Source organism: Globicephala melas, chromosome 19 (genome assembly GCF_963455315.2).
Source record: "Globicephala melas chromosome 19, mGloMel1.2, whole genome shotgun sequence".
NCBI lineage: Eukaryota > Metazoa > Chordata > Mammalia > Artiodactyla > Delphinidae > Globicephala > Globicephala melas.
This window is the reverse complement of record NC_083332.1, coordinates 48012458-48030625: the sequence shown is the minus strand read 5'-3', so window position 1 is coordinate 48030625 and position 18168 is coordinate 48012458. Positions and strand designations below refer to the sequence as shown.

The following is an 18168-nucleotide window of genomic DNA, read 5'->3' as shown; positions in this document are numbered from 1 at the left end:
AGAGAAAAGACAACATACTTTAGAAGAATAACAGTTAGACTGACAGAACAGAGGCAGTGTTGGAAGGCAATTCTCTATGAATGCTTCCCATTTAGGCATTAATAAAAACTTTGCTCCTGGACTGTCTTTTCAAGTATCTTTGTATAAGCAGACAGCCCTGAAAACAGACAGTCAGGAACTCTCTTTGGAGCCAACTTATTTGCATTTCCAGATTGTAAAGATAGAGACATCCTACTCCCCAGAGACATTCTAGGGTCATAAAGATAGAAATGCCCTCTTCTCACCCCTTGAGAGATTTCTCTACATTCCAGGCTAATGAAGATAATGTCTCATTCTACAGGGAAGGATAGGCAGGTTTTCTGGCAGCTGGTATATCAGATCAGAGTCTCCTAACCTTGAGGTTCCTCTTTTGTGATGCACCTCCATCGTATGTGCAGCTAACACCTGGCTCTCATTACATCACCCTGTCGAATCTGGGAACTGACACAAAATATTGCTCTGGTTGCTACTACTGCTATAAGTAGTAAATTGTCTAAATCCATTTGGGTCAGTGGAAACGGTGGAGTAAAGACCTCTGAAAATTCCTCCATAAAAGCAATGATAAAAGTTCTCTTAAAAAGCCAGAATCAGGGCTTCCCTGGTGGCGCAGTGGTTGAGAGTCTGCCTGCCGATCCAGGGGACGCGGGTTCGTGCCCCGGTCCGGGAAGATCCCACATGCCGCGGAGCGGCTGGGCCCGTGAGCCATGGCCGCTGAGCCTGCGCGTCCGGAGCCTGTGCTCCGCAACGGGAGAGGCCACAACAGTGAGGCCCGGGTACCGCAAACACACAAACAAAAAAGCCAGAATCAAAATTTTCAGAACTCAGGTAAATAACCAAAGGTTTGTATTAACCTGGGAGTGTTTACGCAAGAAAAATGGCTGCATATTAGTAAGAACAGTGAATTTTGTGGCATTTTAAATTGCCCTATTTTCCCAGCTCCCTTTCTCTAGCTCCATGGTAACCTTAAAACCAACAGCCTTTGATCACAGTGAAAACCAGCAGCCTGGCAGTCACTAGAGGGAGGAGAATGGGGTTGGAGCTCCTTAAAAGCTGCCTTCCCCAGAGAATTGGCGTTGTTTGATTTGTCTGATAGTTCCTTGGAAAGCTCCACTTGCAAGGCTGTCCTTATATGATGTGACTGGAGGCTCTTCCAGTGAAAAAGGCTTTTTCCCTGAGGGCACTGTCAAAAATATTCAGAGGCGACCTGTTTACCTTCACAGCTGCCTGATATGGGAGGCAAACGACAGGCTAACCAAAAGGCTTAAATGGAAAAGCTGGAAAATGAGAAGTCCACAGGAGTTTTGAAAAGCTCTGACACAGTCCTGGGAATCTAGAAGGCCACATGCATGCCCAGGGCTGTATGCATGCTCGGGAAATACCTGAGAAGGCCCTACGCTTTCACCCCTGGGTGACCCTGAAGCTCTCAGCAAGCAGGAAGTGAAGGCTGAGGCAGAGCTGTCAGTTGCCTTGCTGAGTGCTAAAGGCATGGCACAACATGCATGCAAAACCCCTCAGCAGAGACTGGGAGACTTACTGGTTCAGGCATTTAAAGAAGTCTCTGTCTAGTTATTAGCTGACCACTAAGCTAACTGAGCAGAAACTTCAGTTTTCACACATGACAAAGAATACAGACGTTACAGAATTAGTTAGAAACAGACACTAGACAACAACAAACACTAAGAACAACAAATACTGGGGGAGAGGAAGGAAATCTGATCTTCAGAGTTGCCACATTCTATTATTTAAAATGTCCAGTTTTCAACAGAAGATCACAAGACATGAAAAGAAACAAGTATCTCTCTCTCTCTCACACCCCGCCCCCACACAAGTCAATAGATTATTGTTGAGGAAATCAAGATACTCGGTTTACTAAAGATTTCAAATCAGCTATTTTAAATATCTTCAAAGAACTATAAAGGAAATCATATCAAAGAACTAAAACAAAGTAAATGAGAATGCTGTCTTGCTAAACAGAGAGCATCAATGAAGATACAGAAATTATTTTTAAAAAGAACCAAATAGAAAGTCTGCAGCTGGAAAAATAAAAAGACTGCAGCTGAAAAATACAGTAAGTGAAATGAAAAGTTCACTAGAGGCTCAGCAGCAGATGTGAGCAGGCAGGAGAAAGAACCAGCAGACTTGAAGAGAGATCAATTGAAATTATCCTGTCTGAGGAACAGAAAGAAAAAGGAGTGAAGAAAATGAACAGAGCCTCAGAGACATGTAGCGCACCATAATTTCTCAAGAGTACCTAAAGGAAAAGAGCTCCTTCTCTGAGACCGGTATGAAGCTCCAGTCACGCTCACACTCTCCAAGGTCCATGGCCAGCCAACAATTGCACAGGAAATGCCATTTCCTTTTACCTGCCATGTCAGTGACAATTTACATACCTATAGTAAAAAAAAAAAAAGAATCATGTTAGGGAGGTGGGCATGAATCAGTTGCTGTAATAAGAAGTAATCTTAGGGAAACAACCTAATTGTCCACTGATGGCTGAATGGATAAAGAAAATGTGGTATGTGTACAAATGGAATATCATTCAGCCATAAAAAAGAATGACATTTTGCCATTTGTGACAACGTGAATAGAGGGCATTATGCTAAGTGAAATAAGTCAGATAGAGAAAGACAAATAAATACTGTATGATCTCACTTAGATGTAGAATGTAAAAACAAAGCAAAACACAAACGAAAAACCAAAACCAGGGATATCCCTGGTGGTCCAGTGGGTAAGATGCAGGGGGCCCAGGTTCAATCCTTTGTCGGGGAACTAGATCCCATGCGCTGCAACTAAGAAGTCTGCATACTGCAACTAAGAACCAGTGCAGCCAAAAATAAATAAACAACACACCAGAGTTCATCAAATAGGTTTAAAGAAAAAAAAACAAAACCAGAATGGAGCTCATAGATACAGAGAACAGATTAGTGGTTGTCAGAGGTAGGGGGTGGAGGGCTGGGTGAACCAGGGGAAGGAAGTCAAAAGGTACAAACTTCCAGTTATAAAATTATCAAGTCATGGGGATGTAATGTACAGCATGGTGACTATAGTTAATACTGTGTTGCGTATTTGAAAATTGCTACAAGAGTAGATCTTAAGAGCTTTCAGCACAAGAAAAACAAAATTCTGTTAACTATGTATGGTGACGGTTGTTAACTAGACTTATGGTGGCGGTGATTTCACGATATATACAAACCTCGAATTATTATGTTGTAGACCTGAAACTAATATAAAGTTGTATGTCAATTATACTGCAATAAAAATTAATTTAAAAAAGAAGTAATTTTTCACTGACAGTGAGTGTCCAAGTAAATGGATTCTGTTTCATCATGGGGCAAGAATTAAAGAAAGAAACCAGAGCTGATCCCGTTTTTTCCTTCCCAACCTCTAAGGGAGTTCATGTACCAAACACCAGAATGCAGACTTCCATAACCTAGGAATAGTTCAGTGGGTGTTTGTATTCTATAAATTTTCTTGTTCCACATGTGACAGTGCCCTGCCACCTCTGTAAGCATCCTATCTGCCTCTACATTTAATTACCAGGGTCTGAGGGGGTGTCTTTGGGGGGTGAGGTGGGGAGTGGTCTTTAATGTTTATATTAATGACTTGTCCTATTTGGGTCTGTGGCTTCATCTTGGCTTCAGAGCCACAGGCCCTGAAGTTGCATCCTCTTTCCAACCACAGTGTTTTACCATGTGTCTACCTTCTCCCCTAATTTCAATCATCAACAAACTTGTCCTCGGGGACCCCTAGTCGTTCAGCCTGTTTGACTTCATCTGTACCTAGTCAGCTAATCTCCTCCTTTACTGTAAGGATGCTACTTCCCCAAGAGTCTCTATGAAACCATTCAAATCTCTCTGGTCAAAAGTCTTGCTTAATTTTAGTTGGAAATTATTTTCTGTGCAAGGAGTACAGATTGCTTTAGAGCTAAAATATTTCTGGGACTCTCTTCCTGAGGCAGTTTATAAAATCACAGGTGACTAAGTTGCATTTGAGTTAAACTTAGCTACTGCTACATGGTGGAGTCGAAGGATGTGCGCTCACTCCCTCTTGCGAGGAATCACAACTAACTGCTGAACAATCATCGACAGGAAGACACTGGAACTCACCAAAAAAGATACCCCACATCCAAAGACAAAGGAGAAGCCACAGTGAGATAGCAGGAGGGGCGCAATCACAATAAAATCAAGTCCCATAACTGCTGGGTGGGTGACTCACAGACTGGAGAACAATTATACCACAGAAGTCCACCCGCTGGAGTGAAGGTCCTGAGCCTCACGTCAGGCTTCCCAACCTGGGGGTCCGGCAACAGGAGGAGAAATTCCTAGAGTATCAGACTTTGAAGACTAGTGGGATTTGATTGCAGCACTTTGACAGGACTGGGGGAAACAGAGACTCCACTCTTGGGGGGCGCACACAAAGTAGTGTGCGCGTCAGGACTGAGGGAAAGGAGCAGTGACCCCAGAGGAGACTGAACCAGACCCACCTGCTAGTGTTGGAGGGTCTCCTGCAGAGTCAGGGGGTGGCCGTGTCTCACCGTGAGGACAAGGACACTGGCAGCAGAAGTTCTGGGAAGTACTCCTTGGCGTGAGCCCTCCCAGAGTCCACCATTAGCCCCACCAAAGAGCTGGGTAGGCTCCAGTGTTGGGTCGCCTCAGGCCAAACAACCAACAGGGAGGGAACCCAGCCCCACCCATCAGTAGACAAGTGGATAAAGTTTTACTGAGCTCTGCCCACCTGAGCAACAGCCAGCTCTACCCACCACCAGTCCCTCCCATCAGGAAACTTGCACAAGCCTCTTCGATAGCCTCATCCACCAGAGAGCAGACAGCAGAAGCAAGAAGAACTACAATCCTGCAGCCTGTGGAACGAAAACCACATTCACAGAAAGATAAATTTAGCTACTGTTAAAGCTTCCATTTAAGAGCAAAGTATAAAAAAGGAGAAAATACTCATTTTCTGATTGGTGAGAAACTAGTCACGGGTCTTTTTGTGCTTTTATTCTCTTATTCTTTCATACAGAAGAGAAACAGAGACTCTAATGTGTGTTAGAAAAATCTAGTTAATGCATTCAGTATGACCAATAGAAAGATATAGAAAGCATTATCATTTCCTAAGAAAAAATGCTGGCTGTCTGTTTTTTATTGGGGGTGGGTAGTTCTTTTGCTTTTCTGTTTTCCAAGTTTTACATTCAAACAGCTATTACTTTTGCAATTAAAGAAAGAAAAGCAAATGTTGACTAAAGAAAGTCTTCAAAAGAGCCTTAATAACAAGCTGATATGAAGCTCTAGAGGTGAACAGGTAACTCTGAGAATTTAATTGTAACAAATATTTATTGTTACAATATTGACTGTAATTACCAATTGTAACAAATATTTATTGAGTCCTACTATAATTTTGGCACTGTATGAGGTTTTTTTTTTTTTTTTTTGCGGTACGCGGGCCTCTCACTGTTGTGGCCTCTCCAGTTGCGGAGCACAGGCTCCGCGCAGGCTCAGCGGCCATGGCTCACGGGCCCAGCCGCTCTGCGGCCTGTGGGATCTTCCCGGACCGGGGCACGAACCCGTGTCACCTGTGTCGGCAGGCGGACTCTCAACCACTGCACCACCAGGGAAGCCCCTGTATGAGCTTTTGAGAATACAAATATGAATAAGACAGCATCTCTATCTCTGAGGAGCATAAAGTCATTATGAGTTAAAAAATATAATTAAAGACCACATATAAAATTAGAATTGATATAAACCAGTGATAAGAGCAAGAAAAGTGGAAAATATTATATAGGTGTGAATTCCTTTAAGTGTTTCCTCTAAGAGAAATAGCTTTTTTAAAAAAAAACCAAAGGTTTATTTCTTCTTCATGTTACATGCATATCATGGGTTAATTGGTGGTGGGAGGGGTTCTCGATGGTGTGGTTCTGCCCATTGCAGTTACTTAGGGACTCAGAACGACAAAGCAACCACGTGGCACCTGTTTACAACTCTCTTGACAGAATATATGGTACCACCCACGAGAAATAGCTCCTTAAATTAAAAAATGTACTTCCAATAATTATAAAATACAAATTTATTGTTAAAAAATTTTGGAAATACCTAAAAGTACCCTGAAGAAAAACTTAAAAATTCATAATCCTACCCAGCAATAACTATTGGTAATAATTTAGTGTATATAGCACTAGACTTTTTCCTATACACATACTTTAAAAAAAATCAACTTTGTTGTGGTATAGTTTACATATGATAAAGGCACCCATTTAAAATGTACAAAATTCAATGCATTTTGACAAATGTATACACTTGTGTCCTAAGCACCACCATCATCACCCTGGAAAGTTCCCTTGTGCCTTTCCCAGTCAGCCCCCCTCAGGCTCACCCTTGGCTTCAGGCGACCACTGATCTGCTTTCTGTCTCTATAGAGTAATTTGCTGTTTTTAGAATTTCATCTATGTGGAATCGTGCAGTACGTCTCCTTCTGCGTCTGGCTTCTTTTGCTCAGCATCGTGTTTTCTGAGATTCATCCACACTGCTGTGTTCTCAGCAGATTGCTCTTTTTTGTCGTGAGTCGTATTCCATTGAATGAACATACTAACATTTGTTTAGTCATTCACCCGATGGACATTTGTGTTGTTTCCAGCTTGGGGCCATTATTCATAAAGCTGCTATGAACGTGTCGGAATGGACATATGTCTTCATTGACCTTGGGTAAATAACTAGGAGTGGAATTTCTGGGTCATAGGGTCAGTGTATGTTTAACCTTACAAGAAACCGTCAAACTGTCCTCCACCACAGCTGTGCCATTTTACACCCACCAGCGGTGTGAGAGCCCTAACTGCCCCCCCCCCCCAAATCCTGGTTTTGTTAGACTTTTTAATTTCAGTCATTCTGGTGGGTGTTTAGTGCTATCATTGTGGTTTTAATTTGCATTTCCTGATGACTAATGATGCTGAGTATCTTTCAAGTGCTTATTATACATTACTTATAAATGAAAGTGGAATGATAGTGTAACAAACCGCTTTGTAGACACCTGAACAGAAAGCAAGCAGCTTATCAGGCTATCCTGGCCTAGTGGTTGGTGCGTCTAGCCTAGCAGGGAAGGACTTCTTTTGCTATCACTTTTAGGCAAGCAGCATGCTCTTTTCAGGTGGCCAATATTCAGCAACTGACTTGTTTGAATACTGGCCTGAGACCTTTGACTTCATTCCCTTCTTTTTTCCTAATCCCAACAAGCCAATAATCCTCAACCTTAACTAATTTTCATCATCTATTCAATAATTTCTCCACCCTCCTCTCCTAATTCTTAGAGTGTTGCCGAAGGAAGATGCAGAATCATCTGGATCTAGCACAGGGCAGGTGCACGCACTCATCACTGACCGCTTGTCTCTCTAACTCTCTAGGCACATCCCACACCGTAATTCCGTTCCTTCCCCGCTCCTTAAGCTCTTCATTTTGACGCAAAGTATATTCAGTAGACAGTCATTTACTAAATTTACTGTTTGAAGATAGTTTTCCTATTTAGCGATACTTTCAATTTATGGTACTTTCGGGCACTATTTCATTATTATTTGCTGTTCACCATCATGACAACATTTGATGGAAAAAAAATCTATCATTCTACCACCTGTAAAAAATCGTGTTGTTAATTTTCCATATTTCCTTCCAGGGTTTCTTCTGTGTAGACAGCTCTGAAACTAAAATCTAACAGTCATTTGTTACTATTTGGCCCAAAGCATTATAGTTATTTATCGTAAAGCCATGCAGGTCTTTCCCCAGAATGCTAAAGATCTTCAGAGAAGAAGCAACATGCAGCCTGATACAGGTGCTTACCAAGAAGGGCTGACGCCAGAACTGCATGTCATGCCAGAGCTGCAGGCTGTGTAATTCCTGCAGAGAAGACGGAGTACCCAGGAGGAAGACATCCAGTCCCCCTCGTTCAAAGACTGCTTTCTGGGAATCACAAAGATGATGGGGTTCGCTCTGCCCCTCTGATCCATAAAGGGTGATAACCACCTAAAACGTGACAACGAAAGATACAGTATAGGAAGTTATAACGGGATTCTTTTGGTTTATCTCTAAGGAGAAAGATGAGGACAGAGAAAACTGCAATTAAATGAAGTCTTGGGGTCTGAGACAAGCAGAAAGAGCTCTTCAGGTGTACAATTTAGAACCAGGAAAGATCACTGTCTGGGATCCTTGTAAGGGACAATTGGACACAGGGATATCACCAAGTCAGACTGTACCTCACATGGCAGAAGACACCAAGTAACAAATGAGGAACATTTATTTCACTAACGTTAGCTGTTGTAGCAGCCCTTCTTCGACAGCCCACGGAGACCTCAATAAGGTAGTGGAACTGAGAGCTGGGGTCATTATCAGCCAGGACAGTGACCCTCACCTGCAGGAAAAAGCAGAACCGAGAAAACTAGATCTTCACTTAGCATAGACCCCTGCATTCTCCAGCTAGAAACAGGAGGACGCACTGCGGCAGCTTTGGCAGCTCTGTGGAAAGAAAGGGTGAGGTGTGGGGAGAAGATGTACAGATAAGTAGACCTAAGTTAAGTGACAAAAGGGGGGAATAAGGGCTGACAGTCCAGAGTTTATGTCTCTAAAATGAAATATTCATGGAATCAACTGATCAGGTCTTAGACCTCTAAATATCTCCACCTCCCACCCACCCAGAAAGGGTTATCAGATAACATACAGGACATGCAGTTAACTGAATTTCAGACAAATGATGAATAATTTGGGATCATACTTATACTAAAAATGCATTCACTATTTCTAATTCAAATTTAACTGTCTTATATTTTTATTTACTAAAAATAGTAATTCTAGACCAACAGCCATAAAGAAACAGATATTTTGTGTATTCTAGAATTTCCACATGTAGGAAAATATAAGAAAGATATAGAACAGAAATTAGAAAGAAACTGTCATCAAAGGATTTTTTTTGTTTTAAAATAAAGTTTCTGGGTTTCCCTGGTGGTGCAGTGGTTAAGAATCTGCCTGCCAATGCAGGGGCCATAGGTTTGAGCCATGATCGCGGAAGATCCCACATGCTGCAGAGCAACTAAGCCCGTTCGCCACAACCACTGAGCCTGCACTCTGGAGCTCGCGGGCCACAACTACTGAGCCCGCGGGGCACAACTACTGAGCCTGCGTGTCACGACTACCGAAGCCTGCGCGCCTAGAGCCCGTGCTGCGCCACAAGAGAAGCCACCACAATGAGAAGCCCTCACACCACCATGAAGAGTAGCCCCCGCTCGCTGCAACTAGAGGAAGCCTGCGCGCAGCAACGAGGACCCAACGCAGCCAAAAATAAATAAATTAAAAAAAAAATAAAGATCACTTACAGGTTTCCTATATATTGCCGTTAAATTATAACTTGACTTACACATAATTTTCATATCCAATGTATTAAGTGAGATAAACTTGCATTTGATTATAGTTAAGTTCTTTGGGTGTTTTCTTTTGGCTTATTCCCAACCTAAATGAATCATATGAAGGTTCAACCTTGGCTAAAAGAAAAAAAAATGGAGATAAAGGTTAAGTCCCTGGGCCTTAAGCCAGAAGATATGAAGAGAAATTTAAGAGAAGCCCCACTTGAATTCTTACATTACCTGCCTTTTCTTTTTTTTAAATTAAGTTTATTTTTCGCTGCATTGGGTCTTCGTTGCTGCACGTGGGCTTTTCTCTAGTTGTGGTGAGCGGGCTTCTCATTGCGGTGGCTTCTCTTGTTGCGGAGCACAGGCTCTAGGCACACGGGCTTCAGTAGTTGTGGCGCATGGGCTTAGTTGCTTTGTGGCATGTGGGACCTTCCTGGACCAGGGATCGAACCCGTGCCCCCTGCATTGGCAGGCGGGTTCTTAACCACTGTGCCACCAGGGAAGTCCCTACCTGTCTCTCTCTCTCTTTTTTTTTTTTTTTTTGTGGTACGCAGGCCTCTCACTGTTGTGGCCTCTCCCGTTGCGGAGCACAGGCTCCGAACGCGCAGGCTCAGCGGCCATGGCTCACGGGTCCAGCCGCTCTGTGGCATGTGGGATCTTCCCGGACCGGGGCATGAACCTGTGTGCCCTGCATCGGCAGGCGGACTCTCAACCACTGCGCCACCAGGGAAGCCCCCTACCTGCCTCTTTCGATGAAGCGTTTTTGTTTCTTTTTTCATCTTGTTCCACATATTTAAGACATTGTGGCAAAGTTTTTGAAATCAAAGTCTCATCACCTTCTGCATATCTGCTTGGTCCTTTCTCCAAGCCCCCACAAAAATGAGCATATAGACTCCAATAAGGCTGGCCAACAGGGGCACCCCGATGGTGTTGCTGGTCACACGAAGGAACAGCTCAGCTGTGTCTTCCGCTTTCACTGCCCGAGGCACAATGAAGAAATCGCCGCCCAAGTAGGTTAGGTGGTTACACAGACACTGTGTCCTCAAAAGTGGGCTCTGTGGCCCAACGTGGAATAACAGTCAAGACGTTGATTCTAACTGGCGTGCTAAGAAAAGGACGCATGTAAAACAAACACAGGCATTTAGATCTGGGAAACAAGGGCTGATCGCTTATTCTCTGCTGGTGTAAACTGGGACAACTGATGGGCACAGAAGCTTGGCAACATCTAGTAAAACTGAAGAAGCAAAACTCCTTGAATCCTGTGATTCCAGTTCTGAATGTATATCCTGGGGGAATTTCGCACACGTGCACAAGGAAACGTGAGAAAGGATGTCTCTGTCAACACTGTTTACAACTAGGAGATATCAGAACAACTTGTGTGTCCAGTAACAGAACATACAAACAAACAAACAAATAAGTAAGCAGAGGCAAACTAATGGGCTGCTGGACTTCTCTGGTGGTGCAGCGGTTAAGAATCCACTTGCCAATGCAGGGGACACGGGTTAGATCCCTGGTCAGGGAAGATCCCACATGCCACGGAGCAACTAAGCCCATGCGCCACAACTACTGAGCCTGTGCTCTAGAGCCCACAAGCCACAACTACTGCACCCGTATGCCACAACTACTGAAGCCCAGGCGCCTAGTGCCCATGCTCCGCAACAAGAGAAGCTACCGCAATGAGAAGGCCTCGCACCGCAACGAAGAGTAACCCCTGCTCGCCGCAACTAGAGAAAGCCCGCGCGTAGCAACGAAGACCCAACGCAGCCAAACATAAAATAAATAAAATAATTTTAAAAATCCACAACTGATGGACTGCTATACAGCAGTTAAAAATGAGTGAATTGAAGCTGGATTCATCAACTTGGATGAATGCTGAATGAACAAAGCAAGTTAAAAAAAGGATATAATAGGGACTTGCCTAGTAGTCCAGTGGTTAAAACTCTGTGCTTCCACTGCAGGGGGCACGGGTTCGACCCCTGGTCAGGAAACTAAGATCCTGCATGTCATGAGGCACAGTCAAAAAATAAATAAATAAACTTAAAAAGAAAAAAAAGAATATAATAGTATCGTACCATTTACACAAAGACCAAAAGTGTGCAAACCACCATTCATGAATCCAGTTTGTCAGCCTCCCTCATTGGAAAGTAAGCTCATGAGGACATTCTTGTCCAATACTAGCTCCTATACGTGGGTCTGGAATGTATTAGATGCTCAATATCTGCTGAAAGAATGAACACATAGGACTTCCCTGGTGGCACAGCGGTTAAGAATCTGCTTGCCAGTGCAGGGGACGTGGGTTTGAGCCCTGGTCCGGGAAGATCCCACATGCCGCGGAGCAACTAAGCCCGTGTGCCACAACTAATGAGCCTACGCTCTAGAGCCTGCGAGCCACAGCTACTGAAGCCCGCGCGCCTAGAACCAGTGCTATGCAGCGAGAACCTACCGCAATGAGAGGCCTGTGCACCGCAATGAAGAGCCCCCGCTTGCCGCAACCAGAGAAAGCCCGTGTGCAGCAATGAAGACCCAATGCAGCCAAATAAATAAATACATTAAAAAAAGAAAAGTTTGATCCTTTAAAAAAAAGAAAAGGAATGAACACATATACCAAATTCCGGACAGGGGTGAGTGACCCTTTGGTAAGAATGAGGAAATGAGGTTGGAGAGGGATAGATCCAGATCTTCCATTATCCCAGTGTTTTTTTAAATTTTAAAATACTTGAACTAAATACAGCAAAATACAAACTTTGTGATAAAGCTGAGTGGTGTCTTTAATTTTTTAATCATATTATTCCCTATAACTTTTCATATATTGTAACATTTCTTTATAAAAAATATCTTTTAAAATGTCACTAAGCAAATGAATGGAAGGTACCAATTCCACACCTGATTTTGTAGATGAAAAGCCTAAAATGCTGTCAGGATGACTGATTTCCTTCCACAGAACAAGGTTAAGTTCTGGTTGCCCAGTCCACTTTTGGCCGTTGGAGGAATTCTCATCGTGCACTCTGAGTTCTGATACTTTCATGGAGTCCAAATTACAAAGGCTTCAAGGAGGCAGGAGATGTCCTGATGCCTCTTGCAGTAGGTGGTCACTGCTGGGAGAGAAGAAAATCTCCCCCACCTCGCTACTCCATGGGGTTTCCCTGCCGAGCTGCACTGGACACTTGTCAGAAGGCAGACTCTCCGGCCCGCCCCAACTTACTGCGACAGACTCTGCATTTTAACAAGCTCCCAGTCTGAGGGGTTGCATGAATGGTGCGGAAGCCTTCCAAGGAACCCTCGTTCCTTGTATTCTCAATCTGGATAACACTCTCACATTAAAAAAAAAAAAATTATTTGTTTTTATTTTTGGCTGTGTTTGGTCTTCATTGCTGCGTGTGGGCTTTCTCTAGTTGCGGCGAGCCGGGGCTACTCTTTGTTGTGGTGCACGGGCTTCTCATTGCAGTGGCTTCTCTTGTTGCGGAGCACGGGCTCTAGGCACACGGGCTTCAGTAGTTGTGGCTCGTGGGCTCTAGAGCGCAGGCTTAGTAGTTGTGGTGCACAGGCTTAGCTGCTGTGTGGCATGTGGGATCTTCCCTGGCCAGGGATCAAACCCGTATCCCCTGCATTGGGAGGCGGATTCTTAACCACTGCGCCACCAGGGAAGGCCTATCAGATCTTTTAGGAAGAGCTGCCTCAGGATTTCCAGACGCTTACAGCCCATTCTTTGTGCACATGAAACCAGACAGGATCTCACAGGACCACTAGTGTGAAAACGTACAGCACCCTTTTAAAGCGGTCAGACACCTGGAACGAGGCAGCAATTGCAGAAGTGACGGTCTGTCCCCACCTGGCTTAGAGTGTACAGGAATCTGTTAGCTTATTTTTAAGTACAAGAGTTCTCTTTTTTTTGGAGTGAACGGAGCAAGCTCCTATTCCAACTCCCTGCTCCAAAAATCCAGTTGCTATATTGTCCTTGAACAGAGGCTGTATCAGATATTAAATTGACATAAATAGATACTACACTTGATCTTAGCCAAAAGGCCAAGAAGCAATAAAAGTTCTCTTTTATGCAGCAGAAAGTCGGCCTCATTTTACCCTCCGCATATTTAGTACTTGTAGAATTGATCAGCTTCCACATACCACTTGTCTTACTTTATGTAGATTGTCAGATTCACCCTGGACTAATGTTTGGGGAAAAAATGACAAAAGCCTGCTCCAAAGAGACACGTTCTCTCAGCCCACCACACACGCCTCCTACTTTTAACCAGGCTGATTTATCTCCCTTCCAACGCTTTTGCTTTCTGGGCCGCCCCAAATGAGATGACAGAGCACTGAGTTTACTGCCAGCCGAGGTGGGAGAGCGGCACAAGTGGGCAGCTTCTGACCTGGCATCCGCTGCTCATCCACGTGGTTGCCGCTGTCCCAGAAATAACACTGGGTGACGGCAGTGACCATCAGAAACAGGGCGGGCGTCTGCTGGGCACCCTCCTTGCTTCTGTTCAACAGGGCTGTTATGTAGTAGGTGCCAACCCCATACTGCAGGCTCTCTGGAGTCAGCACCCGGGTATGTTGCTCATCTGAGAACAAACAAGGGTACTTAGCTGCCTTTCAAAGCGCGGAAAAATACCATTAGAGCCTTTCTTCAGAAGGGTCTATTATTATCATTATTTTATTTTACAAATGGGGGAATGATAAGCCTAGAGTCACAAATGGTTTTTTGTTGTTGTTGTTGTTGTGTTTTTTTTGCGGTACACAGGCCTCTCACCATTGTGGCCTCTCGTTGCAGAGCACAGGCTCCAGATGTGCAGGCTCAGCGGCCATGGCTCATGGGCCCAGCTGCTCCGCGGCACGTGGGAACTTCCTGGACCGGGACACGAACCCGTGTCCCCTGCATCGGCAGGCGGACTCTCAACCACTGTGCCACCAGGGAAGACCACAAATGGTTTTAAAGAAAATGACCGGTGATATAGTCTGGGACTTTGGATGACTCCTGTTCCAATAAAAAAAAAATCATATGCTTTTGATAAATTAAGACTTAGAGCTAATGAATTAGAATGTATTATGAGTTTTAGAAAAATGAAATAATCACACATCAAAATGAGTAGCTAGGGCTTCCCTGGTGGTGCAGTGGTTGAGAGTCCGCCTGCCGATGCAGGGGACATGGGTTTGTGCCCCGGTCTGGGAAGATTCCACATGCCGCGGAGCGGCTGGGACTGTGAGCCACGGCCGCTGAGCCTGCACGTCTGGAGCCTGTGCTTCGCAACAGGAGAGGCCACAACCGCAAAAAAAACAAAAAAAGATCAGATCAGAAATAAATGAAAAAGAAATGAAGGAAACAATAGCAAAGATCAATAAAACTAAAAGCTTGTTCTTTGAGAAGACAAAATTGATAAACCATTAGACAAACTCATCAAGAAAAAAAGGGAGAAGACTCAAATCAACAGAATTAGAAATGAAAACGGAGAAGTAACACTGCAGAAATTCAAAAGGTCATGAGAGATTACTACAAGCAACTATATGTCAATAAAATGGACAACCTGGAAGAAATGGACAAATTCTTAGAAATAGACTTCCGAGACTGAACCAGGAAGAAATAGAAAATATGAAAAGACCAATCACAAGCACTGAAATTGAAACTGTGATTAAAAAATCTTCTAACAAACAAAAGCCCAGGACCAGATGGCTTCACAGGTGAATTCTATCAAACATTTAGAGAAGCGCTAACACCTATCCTTCTCAAACTCTTCCAAAATATAGCAAAGGGAGGAACACTCCCAAACTCATTCTACGAGGCCACCATCACCCTGATACCAAAACCAGATGAAGATGTCACAAAAAAAGAAAACTACAGGCCGATATCCCTGATAAACACAGATGCAAAAATCCTCAACAAAATACTAGCAAACAGAATCCAACAGCACATTAAAAGGATCATACACCATGATGAAGTGGGATTTATCCCAGGAATGCAAGAATTCTTCAATATATGCAAATCAATGTACTACACCATATTAACAAATTGAAGGATAAAAACCGTATGATAATGTCAATAGATGCAGAAAAAGCTTTTGACAAAATTCAACACCCATTTATGATAAAAACTCTCCAGAAAGTAGGCACAGAGGGACCCTACCTCAACATAATAAAGGTCATATATGACAAACCCACAGCCAACATCATTCTCAATGTTTAAAGACTGAATCCATTTCTTCTAAGATCAGGAACAAAGGGGCTTCCCTGGTGGCGCAGTGGTTGAGTCTGCCTGCCGATGCAGGGGACACGGGTTCGTGCCCCGGTCCGGGAAGATCCCACATGCCGCGGAGCGGCTGGGCCCGTGAGCCATGGCCGCTGAGCCTGCACGTCTGGAGCCTGTGCTCCGCAACGGGAGAGGCCGCAACAGTGAGAGGCCTGTGTACCGCAAAAGAAAAAAAAACCAAAATCTTCCAACAAACAAAAGTCCAGGACCAGATGGCTTCACAGGTGAATTCTATCAAATATTTAAAGAGCTAACACCCATCCTTCTCAAACTCTTCCAAAAAATTGCGGAGGAAGGAACGCTCTCAAACTCATTCTATGAGGCCACCATCACCCTGATACCAAAACCAGACAAAGACATTACAAAAAAAGAAAATTACAGACCAATATCACTGAATATAGATGCAAAAATCCTCAAAACAAAATACTAGCAAACAGAATCCAACAACACATTAAAAGGATCATACACCATGATCAAGTGGGGTTTATCCCAGGGATGCAAGGATTCTTCAATATACGCAAATCAATCAATGTGATACATCATAGTAACAAATTGAAGAATAAAAACCATATGATCATCTCAATAGAGGCAGAAAAAGCTTTTGACAAAATTCAACACCCATTTATGATAAAAACTCTCCAGAAAGTGGGCATAGAGGGAACCTACCTCAACATAATAAAGGCCATATACAAGAAACCCACAGCAAACATCATTCTCTATGGTGAAAAACTGAAAGCATTTCCTCTACGATCAGAAACAAGACAAGGATGTCCACTCTCACCACTGTTATTCAACATAGCTTTGGAAGTCCTAGCCACTGCAATCAGAGAAGTAAAGAAATAAAAGGAATACAAATTGGAAAAGAAGAAGTAAAACTGTCACTCTTTGCAGATGACATGATAGCATACATAGAGAATCCTAAAGATGCTACCAGAAAACTACTAGAGCTAATCAATGAATTTGGTAAAGTTGCAGGATACAAAATTAATGCACAGAAATCTCTTGCATTCCTATACACTAATGGTGAAATATCTGAAAGAGAAATTAAGGACACTCCCATTTACCACTGCAACAAAAAGAATCAAATACCTAGGAATAAACCTTCCTAGGGAGACAAAAGACATGTATGCAGAAAACTATAAGACATTGATGAAAGAAATTAAAGATGATACCAACAGATGGAGAGATATACCATGTTCTTGGATTGGAATAATCAATATTGTGAAAATGACTATACTACCCAGAGCAATCTACAGGTTCAATGCAATCCCTATCAAATTACCAATGGCATTTTTTACGGAACTAGAACAAAAAATCTTAAAATTTTTATCAAGACACAAAAGACCCCGCACAGTCAAAGCAGTCTTGAGGGAAAAAAACGGAGCTGGAGGAATCAGACTCCCTGACTTCAGACTATACTACAAAGGTACAGTAATCAAGACAATATGGTACTGGCACAAAAAGAGAAACAGATCAATGGAACAAGATTAAAAAAAACAGAGATAAACCCATGCACCTATGATAAACTAATCTATGACAAAGGAGGCAAGGATATACAATGGAGAAAAGACAGTGTCTTCAATAAGCGGTGCTGGGAAAACTGGACAGCTACATGTAAAAGAATGAAATTAGAACACTCCCTAACACCATACACAAAAATAAACTCAAAATGGGTTAGAGACCTAAATGTAAGATCGGACACTATAAAACTCTTAGAGGAAAACAGGAAGAACACTCTTTGACATAAATCACAGCAAGATCTTTTTTGATCCACCTCCTAGAGTAATCGAAATAAAAACAAAAATAAACAAATGGGACCTAAAGAAACTTCAAAGCTTTTGCACAGCAAAGGAAACCATAAACAAGACGAAAAGACAACCCTCAGAACGGGGGAAAATATTTGCAAATGACTCAACGGACAAAGGATTAATCTCCAAAATATCTAAACAGCTCATGCAACTCAATATTTAAAAAAACAAACAACCCAATCCAAAAATGGGCAGAAGACCTAAATAGACATTTCTCCAAAGAAGACATACACATGGCCAAGAAGCACATGAAAAGCTGCTCATCATCACTAATAGAGAAATGCAAATCAAAACTACAATGAGGTATCACCTCACACCAGTTAGAATGGGCATCATCAGGAAATCTACAAACAACAAATGCTGGAGAGGGTGTGGAGAAAAGGGAACCCTCTTGCCCTGTTGGTTGAAATGTCAATTGATTCTGCCACTATGGAGAACAGTATGGAGGTTCCTTAAAACACTAAAAATAGAATTACCATATGACCCAGCAATCCCACTACTAGGCATATACCCAGAGAAAACCATAATTCAAACAGACACATGCACTGCAATGTTCACTGCAGCACTATTTACAATAGCCAGGTCATGGAAGCAACCTAAATGCCCATAGACAGACAAATGGATAAAGAAGATGTGGTACATACATACAATGGAATATTACTCAGCCATAAAAAGGAACAAAATTGGGTCATTTGTAGAGATGTGGA

At 43.0% G+C, this 18168-nt stretch overlaps 1 protein-coding gene and 1 pseudogene across 1 annotated transcript in view; both read right to left on the bottom strand.

Moving 5' to 3' along the window:
* Positions 1–18168, bottom strand: part of PKD1L3 (polycystin 1 like 3, transient receptor potential channel interacting) — a 61812-nt gene that overhangs the window by 30760 nt on the left and 12884 nt on the right. The window contains 7 exon segments of the mRNA XM_070044122.1: positions 2291–2434; positions 7854–7882; positions 7884–8039; positions 8323–8424; positions 10252–10482; positions 13783–13807; positions 13809–14002. Coding sequence (XP_069900223.1) covers positions 2291–2434; positions 7854–7882; positions 7884–8039; positions 8323–8424; positions 10252–10482; positions 13783–13807; positions 13809–14002 — 881 coding nt within the window.
* Positions 13289–13450, bottom strand: LOC115857059 (U2 spliceosomal RNA; annotated as a pseudogene).